Source organism: Lutjanus erythropterus, chromosome 7 (assembly GCF_056507025.1).
Source record: "Lutjanus erythropterus isolate fLutEry1 chromosome 7, fLutEry1.hap2, whole genome shotgun sequence".
Lineage (NCBI taxonomy): Eukaryota > Metazoa > Chordata > Actinopteri > Lutjaniformes > Lutjanidae > Lutjanus > Lutjanus erythropterus.
In genome coordinates, this window is record NC_139323.1 from 9,608,092 (window position 1) to 9,631,636 (window position 23,545).

The window sequence follows — 23,545 nt, forward strand, 5'->3', positions numbered from 1 at the left end:
TGTGATGATGTCATCAATATCATACACTCCCATTTCCTTTTTCAGTTCACAGAGGAAGTGGCTTGTTTCTGTGAACAACACTGTGTATTATATGACCGAAAATCAAGATTATTTCTGCCTAGCTTTCTTTGTATTATAGATACAACAGTTTGACTTATTAAATGTCTTCTGGGGTGGGGACAGTTGTAACACTTCATTAAAATGCTGAGAATTTCTGCATTGTGTTCATGGAACATTTTGCAAGGCCAAAAGAAGTGTGAGTCAAGTGCGTACATTGTCCCCACAAAGCCTGCAGCCCAGGAGCGGCCATCTACATGTGGCACAGCTGTGACGGTGATTAAACCCTGATGTGACACACACACATTCAGGAATACAGCCCACAAGTACACCCACATAAAGATTTAGAAGTGTTCTGTCGCTTGAAATTGTTCATTCAGACCTGTTTGTTCTTTCTTTTTGATAAAGATGTTTCATAAATTGGATAGTGTGGATGTTAATCCAGTAAAGCTACTGTTTTACAATTCATCCCAGAAGTGGGGTAGGTTGTAACAACAGAACTCTTCGTATTTCACATTAACTCACTTAACCTGTGATTGTGTAGTAGACGTCCAAGTGACTTTAATTCATAGTAGACAAGAATGGGAACCCACTGAGTTACTGATGCTCAGTGTTCCTACCATCTGCAGTACCAAAGTACCAAAAATAAATGTACTCATTTTGCAGAACAGCCCATTTCAGAATATCACATTACAGTTATTAATGCATCAGTATCATTAATGCATTCATATCTTATGATAAAATATCATAATTAATTTGTTCATTATATTCTGTATTATAAACATGGATCTGCATAATAACTAAAGTTATCAGATAAAGGTAGTGTAGTAAAAAGTACAATAGTGCAGCAGAAGTATAAATTAGCAGAAAACTGAAATGTGCAGGTAAAGTACAATTACCTCAAAACTATACTATAGGAACTAAGTGCACATGTACTGAGTATTAGATTTCTTTTTCTTTTATATTTCTGTCCCCAAACTAAGCAGTTCTGAGACTGAAGGACGACCTGTCTCAGCAGAAGTGCAGCCAAACACTCAATCACCCCACTACCTCAAGAAAAGTCATAAATATTTGATTTATGACTTTAACTAAACTTGACGTCTGCACAAGCTTCACTCTCCAATTTATTCACAGCGTAGCAGCTCCATTTCTGATTAAATGAATAAGGAATCTTATGTTCTTCTTGTATTCTGTATTATTCAAACAGTGTGTTAACCGTGTGAAACAGAACAAAGACCTCAGAGGCCCTCTGACATTTATCTGTCCCCATCTGCTGGTACATGTGGGAACCTGCTCAGCGCTGACAGCATCGCAGCAGCTCCATCCAGTGGACAGAAAGGACGGTAGAAAGACCAAACTGCAGTGGTGCCTCCTGTGATCTGTCACACAAACATACAACATTAGAACTTATATGTTCTGCATATGACATGACATACCACTTTTTTTAAAAAGCCTCTGTACAGTGCCATAATTCGCACTGGGGAATTTTCAAAAATGCTATTTTGTCTCCTTCACTTTTGCTATTTCAGTTTTGATTTTCTCACTAAAATCTTTATGAATATTGTCCCCCCACTGTCCAGCTATTACATTCCAGATGAGAGAAGGGGAACTTTTAAAAAATATTGACTTTGGCTCAACAAGCAGCAGCAGGAGGTACTGTGAGTGTTTGAGAAGCTGTTTTCTTGCCCTGGGATTTGCCTGTCAGGCTGCATCCAATGTCTTCTCGCTAGAGGTTGTTGGGGCCATATGGAGCACAGACATTATATATGTAGATGGTGCACTGGGCTTTGGATTATTTGTCAACGCCACCGCCGTATTGGACAGAGCAAGCGTGGCCTGTAAACAAACACAAGTAAACATAGGAGCTGTGTTTTTTCTGGATAAAAAGCACTAACATTTACATTCCTCAGCAGAATTCAACGTGGAGACCGTGTTCATCAGTCAGGCTGAACACACAGACCACACTGCAGCACGGAGCTCGCTGGCCAGGCTTGATATGTAGAGCTGTCTGCTTTACAACCCAGTTCCAAGAAAGTTGTGATGCGTGTAAAACGTAAATCAAAACAGCTTTTTGACCTATATTCATCAGCATACAGCACAAAAACAAGATATTTAATGTTCAAACTGATTAACTTTATTGTTTGTTTGTGAATATGCAGTCATACTTGAGTGCACCATGTTCCGAAAAAGTTGGTACAGGCGTGTTTACTACTGTGATACATCATCTTTTCTCTGAACTGTTGAAGTTTTGAAAGCAAAATTCTGTCTCATTCTTGCTGAATATACGACTTCAGTGGCTCAACAGTCCAGGGTCCCCACTGGCATATTTTGTTCTTCATGACGTGCCACACATTTTCAGTGGGAGACAGGTCTGGACTGCAGGCAGGTCAGTCTAGTACCTGAACTCTTTTACTATTGTGCCGGCCCACCCATGTGTCTTGTTTTGTTCACCCAGAGACTGGGTGGGTCATCAGTGAGACTGGTTGCACCTGAGAGTTGGGAGGAGCCAGAGGGCATAAAAGGTCTGCTCTGCTCTGCCTAGACTCGTTCTCTCTCTGGCTGGGCTGCTGCCACCATTCCTCATGGCGGTCTTACCATTTTAGTTTGGGTTTGAATCCTTATTTTCAGCACTCATACATACACCCGTTTCCACCCACACATGCACTACACTACTGATTACAGCCTCATCTCTTTCTCCACATTATTTATTTGGGTTTTTCAATAAAATATCCATATCATTGATCTTTTTGTGTGTGGACTCCCTCCTTTTGTTGCAACTTTGAGCCAAGCTGTAACAAATGGGGGCTCGTCCAGGATTTGAAAATCCTTTAAGAAATGGTTGTTAGTGTTTTCTTGGCAGTTGATGTTTTTTCCAGGTTCAAACACAAATGTTGGAGGGAGTTCCACATACAGTTGTTGATGGTTGGGTTACCCAGTTAGAGAGGTTTAGTGCTTTGTCCACTTATGGATTTAGAAGTTTTTGGCCTGGTGTGCTGGGCACTAGGTGCTGGAGATTCCTTTCCCAGTAGGTTTAAGGTGGTCTGGGTGACTAGACATGACACTATTATAACATTGACATTTTCTCGCTGAAATAAGCAGGGACGTCCCTGAAAAAGACGTTGTCTGGATGAGAGCATATGTTGCTCCAAAATCTGTATGTACTTTTCAGCATTAATGCAGCCTTCACAGATGTGAAAGTTACCCATGATGCCATGAGCAATAACACACCAACATACCGTCACAGATGTTGGCTTTTGAAGTTAGCGCTCGTAACAATCTAGATGGTCGTTTTCCTCTTAAGCCCAGAGGACACAACATCCAAATGTGGACTCAACAGACCACAGCACACTTTGCAGAAGTCTCAGATGAGCTTGAGCCCCAGAGAATTCTGCAGCATTTCTGGACGTTGTTGATATATGTCTTTTGCTTTGCATGGTAGAGTTTTAACTTACATTTGTAGATGCAGCGACAAACTGTTTTTACCGACAGTAACAGTTTTCTGAAGTGTTTCAGAGCCAAAGTATATCTTTTATTAGTCATATCTGCCTGAGGGATTAAACGTCACGGTCATTCAGTGTTGGGTTTCGGTCAGAGAGATTTCTCTGGATTCTCTGACTCTTTTAATGATATTATGGATTGTAGATTTCCTTGTAACTGTGTGTTGAGAAATGTTCTTAAATGGTTGGACTATTACTCCACGCATTGGTAAACCTCACCCCTTTCCCAGTCTTTTGTTGCTCCTGTCACATCTTTTTCCAAAGTGTTGCAGGCATTAAGTTCAGAATCTGTGTTTTTTTTACTGAGTGCTGAGAAATGTGGTTCTGGTGCGTTCAGCCAGGATGCCACTCGCTGCAGAGTCGACATACAGCAGCGTTTCACAGCGCTGAGGCATGCGTTGTGTAGCAGGTACAGAAGTAAAGCAAATACAACATAATGTGTCATATACTGTATATTAGTTTCTGTCAAGGTAACTACACATTTTAAGTAGGATTAATGCATTTACATTACAGCAGAGCTTTACATAACATTTCTATTTTGTTATTCTTCCATTAAGCATAACAAAGTTATCATCCATGCTGACTGATATGTGGTTGCAGTTCTGCTGGCTGCGTCCAGGAGGACCGTCCTGCTCAGAGACACTGGCTGGACACCGCTGAGGAGATATCTGATATGGAAAAACTCAGACGTGCTGAGAATACAACTGGAATTCACTGAGAGATGAGACAAATGGAGTGTTTCTAAGACCCTTCACTTGAGCCCCTGAACAAAAAAACAAAAAAACAGGACATCTAGAGCAATGCATGGCATTTAATTTAAAGGGACAGTTCAGCCAAAAATGAAAATTAAGTTATTATCTATTTGTCCTCATGTTGATTGAAGGTCAGGTTTAATTTTTTTAGTCCATAAAAGAAATTAGCGTTGCTGACATTACATTTGAAAACTGGTCTCCAGCTGTTTTTTGTGAACCAAAAAACTAAAACCGACCTTCAGTGAAGGTGAGCAGATAATGACTGAATTTTCATTTTAAGGTGAACTCTCTTTAGGTGTCATTCTCCATTTATCTGACCTAGTTTAACAGCTGTTACACTGAATTTGGTGGCCCGTCACATTAACACTGGAAACTATCTTATATCTTGTCACTGGTATTGCGTGTTGGACAGAGTTATGGTTAAAAGTTTGGTTGGGCTGCCGAAAATTTTTACATTTCAGATTAGGCCGTGGTATTCATACATTTGGGAATGGCTGATCTACAGGTGTAATAATGTTTTGTAATGTTTTGTATCCCACTGACCTGATTTATGTTTGTTCTGTGGTTGCTAAATGAAAAACAATAAAATTTAAGTTTGGGGGGGGAAAAATGTTTGGTTTGTTGGATCAATTTAAATGCAAAGGTAACAAAAATAAAGATGATCTTTTCTGTACTGTATGCTAGATCTCCTCATGCTGCAGTATTCTACTTTATTTGTTAGCTCTTAAAAGTTGGTAAAATGTTGGAATTGTTAAACAGTTAATGATTAATTCATCACTGGGTCAGTGTCTCGGGAGAGACACGAGACCCCGACTGACATTCAGCACCGTCTTTTTGCTTCGGTGCTCAATAAACCATTAAGTAACATACAGTAGTGTGGCAGAGGGACAGGACATTGCTCCGGGGGAATTTTCTGTGCACCATCAGTTCTGTACACACTGTATTCTAGCTGCCTTTGATAAATTGATTTTTTTTCTTAAATAATGCACTATAGCCTTCAGTGTCTGAAATTACATTTTGGCCATGTGGAGGCAGCAAGGTCACACTCAGCTCAACAGGAGCATGACATTTCTGAAGACATTGACACATTTTGGCAATATAGAGAACCTGTAGAGGCATTATGCTGCATTCTGTCTGCAGGTTTCATGTAAGATGTTGGCTGTTCCCATTATTTCAGCATAAACAAAAGGGGCTTTCCATGCAGCTTAAAGTCACAGTGGATGATGCAATATGATATTTTGAAATATATTTTATTTACCAAACAGAAGGACACTCTTTGCACCATGTCCCAATTCAGTGTCACTGTGGTTGTAAGTAACCTTGATTCTGAAGCTGCTCAGTGTCTCCACCCCTGGAGGCTCAACCAGCTTGGACGAGTTCAAACAGCTGAGTTTTTATGGTTTTATGGATTACAGCAGCCTACACAGTGTGTAGGACTACAGGGTGGCCCCTGGCAGTAACAAGAGGGCAAACAGTTTGACCCCGCGTGGACTGTGCCAGCATGGCAGATAGGTGGCATCAACTCAGTGACTTGTAGGCAATCATTGACTCTGATACCATAACAAATCTCGTAAGAAAAACAAAAGATTTAAGATTATTGGAGGCAGAGGAGAATACAGTATCCTGCTCACTGCTTCATACCAAGACTTTGTCTTGCATTTGGGTCAAATAAGAAAAATATATCACAATGTCTCTTCTAAAAAAATTAAGAAAGAAATAACTCAAAGGAAAAAAAAAAGTCACTGTCGGCATACAGTAAGTATTTTGATTAGCGTGTGGGTGGAGGGACAATGAAGCTTCATTCCAAAGGTTAACACTGCCTCATCTGATCTTTCCACCATATGTGGGTCTCAAGTAGTCACATGGGAAAAACACTATTGCATCGAACCTAATGGGTTAGTCAATAAATAACCAGGTGAACTGTAAAGTAAAGACACTTCACTGTGCATCTTTTTGCTTCTCTGTGAGTCTTAAATCAAGCTGTGTGTATTACAGACACAAGGCAGGTTTCCATCATATATGTTTTATTCAAACTATAAAACAATGCATGCTGGGAAGTCTGCTATTTATACTGATCATGTTTCTCTAGAAACTGAATTTAATGAGTTGATTGAACTCAGGACAGTACGTTCATTCAACTCAACATTTCTCAAAGAAAAAAACTTGACATTAAGTTTCATTAACTTGAATTAAAAACATGTTTATATTTATGTTAATGAGGAAAGATTTGTCGATTCCTCTAAGTTCCTATATGATTGTTTACAGCACATGTATGCACAGGTTGTGTCATATTACTGATTATATCAATACAAAAACTCCAGAGCAGATCCATTACAGTAGCTTTGAGCGGCATTTGTAAAGTTCCATTCTGTAAAATTTGCTCAGACAGATTTTTTTCTGTGAAAGGAGCAAAGCAGTGACCAACAGATCACTTGAAATCTGCTGCAAACTCACAATTTCTAACAGAGCTACCAGATCCTAATTAATTCAGCAACAAACATGCATTTGTACATGTCTAGTTTTGAACATAACGTATTTAAATGTATGCTTTGTTGTTGTTTTTTTGGGGTTTTTTTGTCTGTTTGTCTTTGTTGTACTCAGTTTTTGCTTAATTTTAGGGTATTTTGCTGTGGTGCTGGTTGTTGCTAATTAGCATTTGCTATAAACACTATGACACTTGCATCGGATAGCTTGTCTACACTGTAAAAAAAATATACAAGAATTCAGTGACATCTTTTCTTATTAACTTAATGTTAACATAAACATTTTTATTTACCCAAGTTAATTCAACTAAATTTCAATAATTTATTTTCAGAACACTGAAAGAACATAAAAACACAAGTTCTTCCAACTTGAAATCTTTTGACTTGAAATGATGAGTTGAATGAATATACAGTACAGAGTTCAATCAATTCTTCATTGATTTTCTGATCATGTTTCTTTAGCAGACTTCCCAGCATACACTGTTTGAGAGTTAAAACTCTTCTGAGAGCTTTCTTTTTTTATAGTTTAAGGAAAACATATATGATGAAAACGTTCTGTCACTAATACACTTTAAGATGAGACATGTTTTTTTTTCCACAATAATGAAAACAGAGGGTTACTGTTGAATTCACTCCACAGCTGCAAAAATGTAAAATGAAATAAATTTTTTTATAATGTCTGTCAGTGTGATGAAGAGTTGTCGGTTCAACTTAATAACTTAAGCTTATTTGCCATCTTAATATCTGTACAACTGAATTATCTACAAGAAAAGTTCATTTGTTTTGAATCATTACAAAAAAATTACATCAACTTGTCTTTTCAGATTCAGTCAACTTAAAATTCTAAGGCAGCACAGACAGTAACTTTTTAAATTTTATTTTTACAGTGTATGTATACTGTATCTGCCCAATCATAGAAACCATAAATATGTGATATTACTGTGCTCAGTGTGGAGAGGTCAAGGTCAGAAGAAACATTGTTGGAACCAATCAAATGTCTATCACACATCATATTACTGGTCATAACTGCACAGAAGCTGAATCTCGGAGTGTGGGCGGCACAAACAGCCAATTATGAGTTAAGTCATGATAATTAAATATTTAATCAGTGATCTATTATGTGCTGTACATGGCTTTTATGTCGTTTATCTGCAAAATAATTTGGCTTTTAATAACTCCTGCTGGGATACAGTTATGTAATATTTGAAGAAATAATTCAAAAATTCAATGATGATTTATAACATCATTTACGGTATCAAATCAATTAATCAAATTAATTTCAGATATAAAATCCTTTAGAACAAAGGTTAAGTCCTGACTAAAAGCAAACAAGAGCTGCATCCATTTTCAGCCAAATGTGCTCAAAAATGACCAAACTGTGTTGTGTTTGGTGTGCGTTCATGGTGCATTGTGGTATCTGTGGTATGTGTATTGTGATATTTTCCATATTTGAAATCTGAAGCTGTATATTTTAATGACACTGCAGGTCACTGTAAAGAGTTGAGAACATTGCAAGGCAATTAGCTTCACAATTTTTTGAGCCAAACTCAAACAAACAATTAAGTCAAATTAAGTTTTGAAATAAACTGAAATAAAGTTTTGCTGACCCGCAATAATTTGTTGAGATAATGTCTTTTTCTTCTTGAATTTTTTAATTTTAGGAAGGGAAAAAAAACAGTATTGTAAAGTTTCTCATAGTAAAAATTAGCAGTAGCTGTGCCACAGTTTGATTCTCTGTGTTTCTGAACTATATGAAATTGCATTGTCCTTATCAAATGAAACTCAAAATAAAAATAAAATACATAAATAAAATACTTTTTGTATGTACGGTATTCATAGATAATTTGTTCAAGGAAGGAAGAAAGAAGGAAATAACTAAATAAAGAGAAGAGTAGAGAGAAATAAGGAAAATAATCAAAAAAGAGCAATAATATCAGTAAAATCCAAATCATGAAATTCATGTTGAATTTCAAATTAATTTACATTTAAAATCTGATTCAGATTTTTGCAGGTTTTTCAGGTAGAAATGCTGAACATGGACACAGTTTTCAAGTGGTTCTGATGTTTCAATTAATAAAGTAACATTTCTTTTAAAAGGTGTGCTATTTAGTGAATGTTTCACTTAAGATGTCTCATCTTGTCTTGTTTGTTTAGGCTCTTATATAATTATACAATTTCCTGATTTCAGTGTATTTAAAAATGTGTATTGGTGAGTTGAGCTTTATATTCCAGCTTATTTGACATGACTTATGACATTCGTTTCCCGTTTTTATGCTCATTCTTTTTTATATGAAGCACTTGGTGCGTAAAATTCCTTTATTATAAAATACTCTGGGCTGTATTTCCTGTATGAAAGGTGTTATACAAACATGTATGCATTTACAGATACACTGTTTGATTACATTGTGTTTGATTAAGCAGGCAGCATTTTTTTGTAGTGTCATGACTTTTTATGTTTTCTTTGTCGGTGCACTTGTTTTGCTGAACATTGCGTGAGCTGCCTTTATAGCTGCCTCTGTATTACTGGCTGTGTAGTAAAGCCCTGCAGTGTGATGATTGTTGGTCGTTTTGAAGCCAGATGATACACAGGATAGGATCAGAATACAGTATCTGGTTACTTGCCCTAAGGCAAAATTATTTTATTTTTCTGGGGTAAAACTGTGATGATTTGCTTGTAAGCTTTGGTCTTTAAGTGATAAAAGGGGTCGAAGCAGAGTTTGTCAAGCTTTCCAGACTTGCCGCTAAGGGCCTAAAAAAATCTCTTAGAACATCTCACTGGATCAAACTCTGGCAGGCATATCACACATAAAACTAAATGCATCATGTGGGACTCGCATGGGCTAACTTTGGAGTTCACGTTCAGAGACTGAAGTTGTAAGAATTAAATTTAAGAAGAAAATCTCATCTCTGAAGTGGGACTATCTCTTGCATTTACCATAAAATCAGCCGCTGCTCCCTGGTCTCACGTGTCCAATTAAGGCAAATATTCCATATCAAACTATCATCATCAGATCAATCATCATAAATCACTTACTGATCATTTATGTAACAAATATCTGCTTTGAGTCTTCAAAGTTGATTCCTTTCCACGAACTCCATGAACTCCTTTTATTGCACAGCGTTAAAGCTGCAGTGATTCTTTTATTGCACTTTGGGAGTAACTGAAACATCATTCTAGCTTAATCATTTACTCCTATTCACATCGTTTATTTTAGATGTAATATGCTATGTTGTTACAGTCATATCTCTGCCATATCTCTGCTATAAACCTCCACTAATAAGCAATAAATGTGCACGTACAAGCATGTGAGCGTGTGAGTGTGTGTGTGTGTGTGTGTGCGCGCGCTATCTAAGGAGCTATAAACGCATGTGTATGCATGTGTGAGGGGGAGAGAGAGTGTGTGTGTGCATATGCATGACCAGGCTTGTCTTCAGAAACACATATGAATAATAATGACATTTGGTGTTGGTGAATACTCAAACATCAGCTGGAACTTCAAGAAAATGCAAAAAAGTAAAATGCACTGAACCGATGGGTCCATAAATATATTTCTTAAAAAATGTAGAATATAACATTTAACAACACGGCACATGACAGCTTGCAAAGACCAACAAGAGATCACACTGTAAAAAAAAAATCATACAGGAATTTAGTTAAATCAACCAATCTTTTATTGTTAATGTAACATAAATATACATGTTTTATTTATTCAATTGCTCACAGAACTTATAAACATGAGTTCCTCTAACTTCATGTCTTTTGTCTTTAAATGATGAGTTTAATGACTGAACTGTGCAAACTTCCAATTAAACATTTTCTTCAAACTGAGAAAATGTTAAAGGAAATCAGATTTGTTTGCCATGTTTGTCAGTATGACCAAAGACTTGTTGGTTCAACTTAATATCTTAAGCTTGTTAAACATGTTTTCTTTCTAAATTAATATGATGTTTATTTAACTAGAAAAGTTTTAAAGTGTTTTGAATCATTGAAAGTCATTGCAAAATCATTACACAATTACCTGAACTTATTTTTTGGGGGTTTTTTAGCGTATTTTTTACAGTGTACGTATTCTGTATCTGCACTATCAAATAAACCATAAACACATGATATTACTGTGCTCACTGTGGAGAGGTCAAGGTTGGAAGAAACACTATTGCAACCAATCAGATGTCTATCACACATCATACTACTGCTCTCTGAGTGTGGGACAAATTGTACGTTTTTTTTTTGTTTTTTTTTACAGTGCAATATAATGTAGAACAGTGGTTACCAGCTTCAAAAATAATAACAACGTCTATCTGTGACCACTCATAAATGTTCTCATGTTGTTCAATTTAAAGGACCAGTGCGTAGGACTAGTGGTGCATTTGCAGTTTGCAAACCTCTGGTCTTAGTCTCTCCTTACAAGTGTAGAGAAACTACAACTCATGCAAAACATGAAAGGCTGTTATGTAGAGGCAGAGTTTTATTTTGCACGTTCTGGCCTATTGTAAAAACATGATAGTGCAACACAGCGGCCTCGTTCCAGGACAGGCCTGATCAATTGGTGGCCCATGGGCTAAATCTGGCTCTTTAACATCTTCAATCCAGCCGTTTGATCTTTTATTTATCTGTTTTTAAGTTATTTTGGGGGACATTTATGCTTTCATTTGAAAGGACAGCTGAAGCTGAGATAGGAGAGGAGCTGCTGCAGACGACTCAGCCTCAGTAGATGGGCATGCGCTTTATAACTTTATAAATATTTTTTAAAAAGTAAATCATTGTGATTTTATTTATCTAACCTGCTAACATTCTAAACTCATGGATATTACCATTGTTGATTATAAGATCACAATTTTATTAGTAGGCAAAATAAAACAAGCTACTTTCATTGTAGGACTAAAAATGTGTATATTTCCCTGTACTTTTGTACATAATTTAAATTTTCCAATTGTGAAAACTAATAAAGCAGAGAGAAAAAAAAGTGTTATTTTACATATTTAAATCATGAATTTACTGGTCAGACACAGCAAATGCATATGTCAAGCCCCTCGCACTTTACTTTTTTCAAATCTGGCTCCTCTAAGAAATAAGACATAAAATGCAACAATTCTCATTTTCAGGTGAACTAATGAAAACATACTTATAAATATCACGCTCAGTTCATCCCATATTCTGACACATTGGACCTTTAAATGGGTTTGAGAGTCCTGAAGTATTTCACATGGAAAAAAAATACAGCAAAGTGAGACAGCATATATACTAAAAGTATCTGGTGTATCACTGAGCAGAATTCAGGAGAAATGCAGTAGTGTTGCATTTACAACCACTAGGGGGCAGCTTTGATGATTTAATTATTCCATAATGCACCGGTCCACACCTGTGGCTTAGACTGAAGCCGCAATATAGACTTTAGGATACTTTTATTTCTAACCCTGATAAAGTTGATCAACTTGTTGCGAAAAAAGAAATATTTGTACTCTGTCAGTTTCCCAATTCAGCACAGTTTCACCTCTCAAAAGTCACAGTGTCCCACATACAGATGCATCTTACAGCCACTTGTACTCTGCACGTGTGTGCGACCTTTGAACTGAGAGCACACGGTGTGTGTGTGTGAGAGAGAGAGAGAGAGAGAGAGAGTGAGTGTGTGAGTGTGCGCGCGCTCTCGGTGCGGAGCTATAAAAGCAGGGCCCATCCTCGAAGTGAGCAACAGGTAACCGACAGGTGAAGCCTCCTCCTCCTCCTCCTCCTCCTCAGCGCTCACAGAGCTCCGCTGCAGGTGCGTATCCCGCCATCACCGCGCTGGTATCCGCATGAGAGCTCGTGTGAAATGACTGTAATTTGATTTGTTTAACTGATGTGGAGGATCCTGTGAGAGCGAGAGAATATCTGAGAGATGAAGGCGCACTTATTCGACTAGATTTGTTGCCACATCAGCCATCACAGTAATTCAGATTATTTTTTGTGTGCGCACTTTTAAGACGTGTTATATTTATTTTTTTTAAAGCCATTTTGTAGATTTTAGTCCCTCTTGATCAACTTATTGTTGTTACGGAATAATAACTATCACACAACAATTTGGTTACGAAAAAAACTGCATTGGAAAAGTCATTTTATTTTGAAAGGTACACAACACATGGGCATCCGTTTTTTTGCTCAATTAGTAAACATGCTCATTCTGATTTTGTAACTAATATTATTCCATGTATATTATGTAATGATCTGGGTTGTTTTCTTTACTCTATAACTTTTTGTTCCACAGACAGTCATGGCTCCCAGACCAGAAGTGGGGACTGATTCCTCCCCCTCTCTCGGTAGGTCATGTTCTCTTGGATACTTTAAACTGGAGCAGCCGGTGTTTATAATGATACTGGGGAGTAAAACAGTTTCAGTTTACATATATCAGACAAAACTGCAATGATTTCTGAAGTGCGGTTATTAAATGTGCTTGACAAAGATATGTAATAGAGGCAGGATATTTTAACATTAAACATTGTTGTCTAAAATGACATCAGGTCACTGAAGCAGTAGGATTTCATAGGTATTTTTAATCATAAATACCTACAGCAAAATGTATGTGTATATTAAACCTGAGGTAAGACACTGTAAATTCTTTTAAGCAGGTTCAGCATAAAAATGTAAGTTTCCCCTGTGCCTTAAAAATGTAAGTTAACTGAACATGGGCCGAATACAGTCATCTTATGAATTTTGAAAATGTAAATCTAAGTGAGTTAAGTTTAATGAACTTGAGAAAACATTCAAGTTCAAAAAGCTCAAGATATTAAGTTGAATCAACAACAACAGGGGTGGGAAATTTAACACTAACTGAAATCATTGTTTCCATTATTATGAAAAGAAATTATTTATCTTAACATGTATTGAAGAAAGAGAAGGACATGGACAAAGAAACTTTCCATCACGTACTTCAACATACAAAACAGTTTGAACTCTCAATCAATTGCATGTTAGAAAGTCTGCTAATATGCAGGTCTTTTTATTTCCAAAACTTAAATTATAAAGTTGAATGAACTCACAATCATATATTCATTCTACTCAGAAGGCTTTAAGTCAGAACAACTCATGTTTACAAGTTCCAAAGTGGCCTGAAAATAAAAACTAGACATTTTAACTAAAATTAATTTGAGAGTATTAAAACATAAATTTACGTTAAGTTAACAGGAAAAAATTAGTTGACTCAGCTAAACTCCTTTATGATGTTTTTTAGTGGAAACAGGATCAAATATTCATAAAATGCTGCCTATAAATCTAACAAATCTCCATTATGTTCTGTTTAAAAAAGTTTTCATATAGGCACATATCGGACAACATACATGCTGATACCTATAGAGACTGAAGTAGCGGGTGTTAAAACCACCTCAGACCAGGTCTGATTCTAAGAGGGTGCAAAAGCACGCATTGCACCCTCAGCTTAATGTTTTGCACCATCAGGTAAAATTTAAATAATAAATGCCATGTGTAAGGTAATAGGTTGTGCAATCAGTGTGTCTGCAGCTGTCTTTGTACATTTCAATTTGGGAATCCATGTTCTATTTTGGTTCATTTATGCAACATGCAAAGGGCCACTTGCAGGTGAATATAGATCAGTGGGTGTGGCGATTATTAAATACTCACATCACTGGTCTCATAGTGTTGCAACAGATTTGCCAATAACTCACATTTTCAGGTGATTTAATGAAGGTAAAGGCAGTTAACAGTCGTGTGTAACAGCGCTGTACTCTGGCACGGCGCCTCTCAGAGACTGTGGATGAGCCTAACATTGGTGCTGTTCTGTTCAGATGACAACACCTCGGCTAAAGATGGGGCCATCCTGCCGGCCTACTCCACCGTGGACCTGGTGAATAAGGATCCAGACACAGATGATCCCTGGGATCTCCCAGAGCTCAAAGACACTGGGGTCAAGTGGTCAGGTGAGGCAGCTCACCGTTCTCCCTGCACACTGTGAAGAGCGGACACACTCTGCAAAACCCTGACTCTGATTCAATACTTTGTTTTTCTTTACAGATCTGGACACGAAAGGAAAGATTATGAGAGTGGTGACTGCTATCGTGAAGCTTTTCTTGCTGCTTGGACTTCTCTACCTCTTTATTTGCTCACTGGATGTTCTCAGCTCTGCTTTCCAGCTGGTTGGAGGTAAAAATCAATCCAGAGAATCTACTTTATTGACTTGATAATACCAGGTCTTATGTATTGTGTATGGAGTCCTGTGTTTGTGACCTGACGGTGTGTGTGTATTTGTGTGTGTACAGGTAAAGCTGCCGGTGACATCTTCCAGGACAATGTTGTGTTGGCCAACCCTGTGGCTGGGCTGGTGATCGGGGTGTTAGTCACAGTACTGGTGCAGAGCTCCAGCACCTCCTCCTCTATTGTGGTCAGCATGGTGTCCTCTGGATGTAAGTAGACACACACAACAACACATGGAAGATGCATGCATGCACTTGCATTTGCTACACATTCATATAATGCTTCTTACATTCTGCAGTGCTGGATGTGCAGTCTGCCGTGCCGATCATCATGGGAGCCAACATTGGAACGTCCGTCACCAACACCATCGTGGCTATGATGCAGGCAGGAGATCGAAATGAATTCCGCAGGTAAATCAGAGCGCAAAATGATAAAGGTCATGTGACCGATGTAGGGATACAATAATGCTGCTGTAGAATATTAACTCTATAAACAGTATCTGGTTCATGTCTTGGTTTGGCTCTCTGCCAAAAGGCTCGATGCCAAAATGGGTCAGAGTTTTATTTAAGGCCTAACATCAGAGTATCAAGGTGCAAAGCAAGACTTGTCATTTCTTCAATGCTGCAGATACATACAACATATATGCGAGCTAGTTCAGTCAGACACCTCGAGCTGCACCGCCGATCGCGTGACATACCTCACTCAGATAGCACAAACCAAACGCACCCTTCCAGTCTGGCGGTCAATTTAAACTACTGAACCTCCCATTTCCCCTCCGCCTGCATGAACTGCTGCCCCGCACAGTGCAGCTGCCCGCTCATTCATCGTCTCAGCGGACTGGTAATCTGCTATCGTTGCTCATTTTACCTGCTGTTGTCGCTACGTTCTTGTTCTTGGGAGTGTGGGTCTCGGTGTTCACGGGAAGGAGCTGATCTTTCCCCCGAACACCGGCTCAGACAGCCGAGGCTCTTCGGGCACGATTTGGATAACCTCCACCCACAAACGACCGGATCCGTGGCCTGAACACCGCGTCCTGCAGAACTTTACACCCGTGGTTTCATTCCGGCCGGCCTCAGCCATGAGGAGCTCTTCAGTTACCTCCAGATTCAAGGAAACTCCGACTGCGCTCCTCCCGAAGAAACGGAGAAGCTCCAGCAAGAGCAAGCCGCTTCCCACGCAGTTTTCCCCCAAAAGTCCGACAGGAACAGAACCCGGTCCCTCCGCTGAGTCCGCCTTCTGTCCTCTCCCTCTCTCTCTCCCTCTCTCTTTCTCTCTCTCCAGTCAACATCAACGTTCAGCACGATGAATGAAAACTATTCCTTTGAATCAACGCGAACTTTTGTGCCGAAATGTAAACAAACCGGGTCACCGTCTGTAACTTTTGACACGGGCCAAGACGCGCCGCTGTTGCTGACGTCACACCGTAGAGGACTCTGGGAACTGTAGTTCACACTCCATAAACGCTCAAATCACTGTAAGGTACTCGTACTCTTATGAGTAGATGTTCAAGTCTGCACTTTTACTCATACTTAAGTATGCATCACAAGATCTAATCTACGTAGTCACTTTTAAACCCATAGTTGTCATTAAGATTTTTAACAAATTAAAAATGTATTCAGGGATGTTCATATATATTTTGAAATGGGTTTGTCTGGCAGAGCCATTTCTGAATAAGGAAAATTAAACTTTGGGGGTGGGGGGACTTTTGGTTCAGGAAAACGCACAAAATAAATAAATAAATAAATCTGTTCTCAAGATTTTCAGTACTCTTTCCACCACTGTCTGCAGCACAGTTTTAAGATTGCTCAGGTTGTTCTGTAGTATTTAGCAACTTGGGTAGAATTCATTGTTGCCTTTAGTGTGTTCAGAAACATCATATGCCAAGGATCCCCGTAGTACAAGGTAGAGTTAGACACTTACTTGGCTATTATTAAGATAAGGCTTAATATTTTGAATATTTAATTGCTACTATTTTGACTGATGTTGCAACTGTAACATATTTGAGATATTCCAAAGATGCACTTTTTACTTTCTCCTCATATTCATCCAAATATTTATTATGGAGTTATTTGCACAAGGAGGTGTACCAAACAAAAGTTTTTCTTAAGTCTGTAAATATGCTGTGTAGGCAGGACGTGTCCATGACATGACAGTATTTAAAATGGTAGTTTAACCCACATTTGTATTTATTTATTGCAATTTTGGCAATTTTGATTAACTGTTTGCCCTAATCTCAGACCTCACTCTGCTAGCACTATTAGCATTCAATGTTCTGTCAAATAAACATTCAGTTTTAGTAGTAATAGTAATATAAACTATGTTCCTCTAGCCAATACCCTGTCATGTGACTCTAGACCAAGCACATTCAATCATTCTATCATAGATTATACATGTTTCAGAAATAAATAATAAATAATAAAAAAAATAACAGTTTGAAGAGAAAAGTGGTGAAGTTTGAAGGCGCTAACAGTTGCAACATCTTCATGTACCTCCCTAACATGAATATGTTGTGACAAAAAAAGATATGTTAATTGTTTTACAAGAAAGTGTCTTGGTGTTTTTGTGATTTTTGAGTGTCTATTACGTCCTTAAGACTATGTTCCTTCACTTCCAGGGCATTCGCTGGTGCTACTGTCCACGACTTCTTCAACTGGCTGTCTGTGCTGGTTCTTCTGCCCCTGGAAGTAGCCACAGGTGTTCTGTACAAACTCACCCACCTCTTAATCGAATCCTTCAACATCCAGACAGGCGAGAATGCCCCCGACCTGCTCAACGTCATCACAGACCCTCTCACCGACTCCATCATCCAGGTACAGACAATGAGACATTAAAAATCATCTACAAATGTACGGTGCAACATGCCATAACATTTATTTAATGTGCTGAAATTTGTGTTCTCTTAGCTGGACAAATCTGTTATCACTGGCATTGCCACTGGTGACCCGGCAGCCAAAAACATGAGTCTGATCAAAATATGGTGCAAAAAAGAAAAAAACACGGTAAGAAACCAACAAGAGTTACATCACGTGCATAAATTATTAGTTTGCTACACGATGAACATAACAGTAACAGTAAAAACATATGATTTTTTTTCTGTTAATGACTGATTGTCCTTCTATTGTGACCACAGTCACTCTGTTGTTAGATCATACTTTCAAGGTGTGTTATTTTATAAAAAGTGGAATGTTACATATGACAATTTAAAGATTATCATGGCTGCATTGACTTCTTAATTATCCCTATTTTTGCCTCCGATTTGTTCTCTCAGACTTTCTGGAATGACACGGTAGAAAACTGCCCTCCTGGTGGCCTCTGCTGGATGGAAGGAAACCAGACCTGGACGCAGATGAACTTGACTTGGACCAAGAACCTAGACAAATGTAAGCGTGCCTCCATCAGTGAATACCCTCAGTTGGGGGGTATTCAAAAAAGAGCATTTACGAAGCAATTAGGATTACCTGATCCACTGAAACTCGGCGAAACATGAGACACAAAAGCGTCCTTCATCCAGACCCTCTGATGTCTGGACAATGATTACCTTTGAGTCTTTATAGTGACTCAGCTCATACCCTTCGCTGACCCGTCTCCCTGCTCAATAGCTCTATTCATGCTGTCTCACTGAAGCACCTGAATGCCATTAAATGGATCCCTTCTTCAAAGTTTTGTCGCCAAATTAACTGTTTTTTATGCTTGGTTTAAAAAAAAAATAAAGTAAAGCACTTTTTTTTTGTAATATACCACCTTTAGAGCGGGTTGCATTTACATGGTTTAATTTTTAAACCCAAACGAATCATGATCTAACTTGTTGCACCAAACTTTGAAGCTAGCTTTCAATTAATATTCTAATCCAAGATTACATTTCTGTAGCACCAAACCCTTAACTCTAATTGAAAGCATGATCCAGGTTTAAAATTAAGGTTTAACTCATAAAAAAAAGCTGGATGGATTGAAAAAACTAATCAAGTTCCTTGAAGAAGGTGACAGAGTGAATTTTGTAATGAGTCTCTTCTTTCTTGAACTTCCAGTAGATAATTTGGTCAACAAATTTTCCTCAAGGGGGGAGAAATTAGAGTTTCTCAGCTTTGTCATGAGTTGGCTAACTAAGCTAACTAACTTTTTAACTAGCCAGCAAACAATGTTTTAAGGAATACAGGGCAAGAGTTTCCCCCACCTCTTTTATGCTTACTAGCCTATGAGAGCACCCATATTATTTTTTTATTTTAATTTGGGTAAGCTTTACTAAACTGAGATTAGTTCATGATTGTGCAGCACAGCTCTACTTGATTTTAAATCTCCCACACAAGGTGGTGTTTTATCAGCTCCATTTATCAAAGGTTTGCTCTGAAGTGAGTCATCCACACGAGGCTATTTTTAGCCGTCCCATAATGCAAGCAAGCGTAGAGGGGACACTTTAATGCCAATCATCTCTTTGACCGTCTATTGCAGGCAAACACATCTTCGTCAATGTTGATTTGCCGGATCTGGCAGTGGGCCTCATTCTCCTGGCTCTGTCTTTGCTTGTCCTCTGCACCTGCCTCATCCTCATCGTCAAACTGCTCAACTCCATGCTGAAGGGACAGGTGGCCGTGGTCATCAAGAAGGTGCTCAACACAGGTAAGAAACGATGAAAAAACAGGTTCTCGTGTTCTCTTTTACATCCTGTTTGATAGTCAGCACATCTGCCTCGATGGTGATGCTTGATGAGCAACACAGGTACAGCCTCCCTGTTGCTTCCGGCTCACCTCCAGGTCCACCAGTCCTGTTGTGTGACGAAGAAAGCTCAGGCACAAATACTGCTTTGATAAAACTCTGGTCATGAGGTTATAATGTGTGCAGTAACACTGTGTTCCCTTCGTCAGGTTTATTGCTCACCTCTGGTCTCTCTGTTTGATTACAGACTTCCCCTTCCCCTTCGGCTGGGTTACCGGCTACATTGCAATTTTGGTGGGAGCAGGGATGACCTTCATTGTTCAGAGCAGCTCCGTCTTCACCTCAGCTATAACTCCTCTTGTTGGTAAGCTGTCATTTAGAATTTGGTTGCATTTTCTTGAATTCTTTTTTTTTTTTTTTTTTTTTTTTCACCATGATTTATATCTGGTTAATTTTCTCTCACCAGGTATCGGTGTCATTAGCCTTGAGAGAGCCTATCCTCTGACACTGGGCTCAAATATTGGCACGACAACCACTGCTATACTTGCTGCTATGGCTAGCCCTGGAGAAACGCTGGCCAACTCCCTGCAGGTGAGAAGATGCAGTGAAAGGTTCTCTTGTGTTCTTGTTTTTAGCCATGGTAGTGGTGTGGCTCTATGTGTGACAATGCTGGTCCTTTGCTCATTCTACCACTTCGCTCCAAACTAAAATATCTTAACAACTAATGGATGGATTATGATGAAATTTTGTAAAAAAAAAAAAAAAAAAAAAAAAGAACATTCACCGCTCCAAGAGGATGAATCCAACTGTAGCGATCCCTTGACTGTTCCTCTTGTGTCACCTTGTAGTTGACATTTTTGTTTTGGATTTGCCATGAACTTTGGTACAGATATTCATGGTGCCAACAGAATGGATTCATGGAACATTGATCTTCTTTTAGGGCAAGAAGAATAATGCTAATCATAAACCATCACAAATATATGGATGTAAATTCAGTAAAGAGATTATACAGATTGTTGTATCATCAAGTGCCACCATCAGGTAAAATTAGCCTATGCTGTAATCAAAAACCTGCAGAACTGTTGGCCTTTCCATGAGGCTTAGCTCTAGTTTCTGTCTATTGCTAATTCATCAATGTTGTCATACTGACATGCTAAACTACAACAGTGAACATGGTAGACATTTTACCTGTTAGCATTATAACTGATCCTTGCTAAGTCTGGCCTCATTTTGCTCTGTGCTTCAGAAACAGTTGAGCAAGCTTGGGACCTCAGTCAACTTCCTCTTTCTCCTGTTCCCTGTCTGCAATTTTTTTTTGTTTTGTTTTTTTTACCCTGGATTGCAGAGGCATGACCAGCCCTACCCTGTCTCTGATTGGCTGACTCTTATAATCTTTACCTTAACCCTACCCAATCACACTCCTCATGCCTAAACCTGCCCATAATCTCAATGACCCTAACCAACAAAGGCAACAAGTACTACTTGTACCTACTAAAGAGTAGGATGGTCATGATGCTATGGTTAAAAGACGTTACTGCGGGACCTGTAAAAGCTACATATATTCACGTCTTTGATTAGCCAAACACTAGTTAACTGGCTAGCTAAGGAACCAAGTTTGCGCAACATTTGAGTACAGAGGAAAAGTGCGGTCAGTTGTGACCTTGTTAGCGTGCTGATGTTAACTTTGAGCTTAAAGCTTCAGCACAGCCTCGCAGAGCTGCTACCATGTTTGCTTGACTCAGTCTTGTTTGATATTTTCTAAAGAGAGATCTAACAGTGACGGCCTCGTCTAATTGTCATCTGTGCTTTTTTCTAGATTGCACTTTGCCATTTCTTCTTCAACATCATGGGTATCTTACTGTGGTATCCAGTCCCCTTCATGAGGGTGCCCATCAGGCTGGCCAGAGGACTGGGGAACCGCACGGCCAAATACCGCTGGTTCGCCGCCCTCTACCTCATCCTGTGCTTCTTGATCTTCCCTGTGACTGTGTTCGGCCTGTCGCTGGCTGGCTGGCAAGTCCTGGTCGGTGTTGGCGTGCCCATCGTTGTGTTGGTCGTCTTTGTGATCATCGTCAATGTGATGCAGTCTCGCTGCCCCCGCTACCTGCCCAACGTCCTCCGCAACTGGGACTTTTTGCCCCGGCCCCTGCACTCCATGGCACCCTGGGATGCCGTGGTGACCTCCACCCTGGGCTTCTGCGGCAAACATTGCTGCTGCTGCTGCAAGTGCTGCAAGTGCTGCAAGAAAGCTGAGGATGAGGATGAAAAGATCAGGAGGAACAGCAAGAAGAGCCTGGAGATGTACGACAATCCAGCCATGTCACGAGATGAGGACACACTGAAGACCGTTAGAGCAACACATCTTTAATATTATTAAGTTGAATTTGTATCTATAGCTGATACTCGATGCAATAATGTATTTGGAACTCACTTGTAATTGTTCACTTCTCAGGTTGTGGTAAGTTGATGATTTGTTAGATAAAGTACTGAGCACTGTAATAACTATCACCATAATGCAGCAGAGTATGAACACAAGTGATGGACATATTATCATAAACCTGCTGCTTCTAAGCATGTGATGTTTATTTTATGATGTTTGTAGTTTATTGTTCAGACTCACTATCTGTTCTGACTTAATTATGGGTGGTTCCAAATTTATTTTTATATTTTTTATGATATGTGTGATATGGTATACATGGTGTCCATAAAGTCTCTGTACAATTTAACAAATTTATTACAAAAGCAAATGAATGGACAAATCTGTGGAAATGATTACAAAATGAAAAGTATAGAAGTTTTTTTGCCTCATTTAATACACCTCTATATGGGCACCATTAGTTGCATGAAGCACATCAAGATGGAAACTTGATTTCAGTGATCTTTTGCTTCATGTGTGAAGCATGAATGTGATTAAAAACTTTGATAACCACTGAGTACATGGAACAAATCTGATCAACATATCTCATCAATTGCTTTTGTAGTACATTTTTTAAATTGTAAAGAGACTTTGTGGACACGCGGTATAAGAGACCTTTGGTTTTATTTTCAACTTTGAACTTTCAGACATTTGATGTAGCATTTATTTGTTATCCTTCAGTATTTAAGACTCTATAATATTTGTAAATAAAAAAAAATTGCTATTTTTAAAGTGCACTATTGTCATTTTTTTTTAAATCCAGTTCTATCACTTTTATGCAGATGACAGACTTCTACACGTCAAGATGTCAAGATTATTTATTGCTGGTGTTTTGAATGATAGATTTGAGGGTCCACTGGCGGATCCACTGACTTCCAGGAAATTGTGATTTGCCTTTGAACAGTACTTTTATGACTTCATATTGACACACCGGACAAAGTGTACTGAGAGTGGTATTGTCTGTGTAGCTCTTGGTTCCATTTGTTAAGCCGTTTTTAAAACCGTGTGATGAAGATGCATGAATAAATGTTTTCAAGTGGAGAGGAATGACTAGTGCGTAGACTTTGAAGTGCAGTTTATAGTTGTGGCAGAAGGTAAAAATGATGACCAGTTTGGGCCTAGTAATGATGCTACACATACTGTAGTTCATGAACACTGCGTCATGAACACTGCCCTTCCTGTATTTACGAGGTCCAGATCACCAGTGGACTTCACGTACAAGACGCTCAGGTCAAAGGGGGACACTTGTTGTATTTCTTAATTATTAACCATCATCATTACTAATGGTCATCATGTGCCATTTGTCAGCTGACAGTTATGTAACTGAATTCAGTGCGATGTTGAAGGAAGGATTTCCAGCTGTATACTGTAGCTTTGAATGTATTTCTTCATTTTACATATCACATATGCCATCTAATTTTATTTTAATTCTAACACATTTAAGAATCATGTTTAGTTTGTTTATATTCACCCATGAGCGAGTAATTTAGTGAGTGTGTTTGTTGTTT

At 38.7% G+C, this 23,545-nt stretch overlaps 1 protein-coding gene across 1 annotated transcript; it reads left to right on the plus strand.

Annotated features, from left to right (window-relative positions):
* The first annotated feature begins 12,484 nt into the window (after positions 1-12,484).
* Positions 12,485-22,404, plus strand: LOC146323565 (sodium-dependent phosphate transport protein 2B-like). Its single transcript, XM_084722575.1, has 13 exons — positions 12,485-12,548; positions 13,032-13,083; positions 14,566-14,697; positions 14,792-14,920; positions 15,037-15,180; positions 15,270-15,381; positions 17,586-17,781; positions 17,875-17,970; positions 18,240-18,351; positions 19,418-19,585; positions 19,869-19,985; positions 20,088-20,212; positions 21,438-22,404. Exons 2-13 carry the CDS (start codon positions 13,038-13,040, stop codon positions 21,987-21,989), a joined length of 1,929 nt encoding a protein of 642 aa, XP_084578701.1. The 5' UTR covers positions 12,485-12,548; positions 13,032-13,037; the 3' UTR covers positions 21,990-22,404.
* Positions 22,405-23,545: the final 1,141 nt, after the last annotated feature.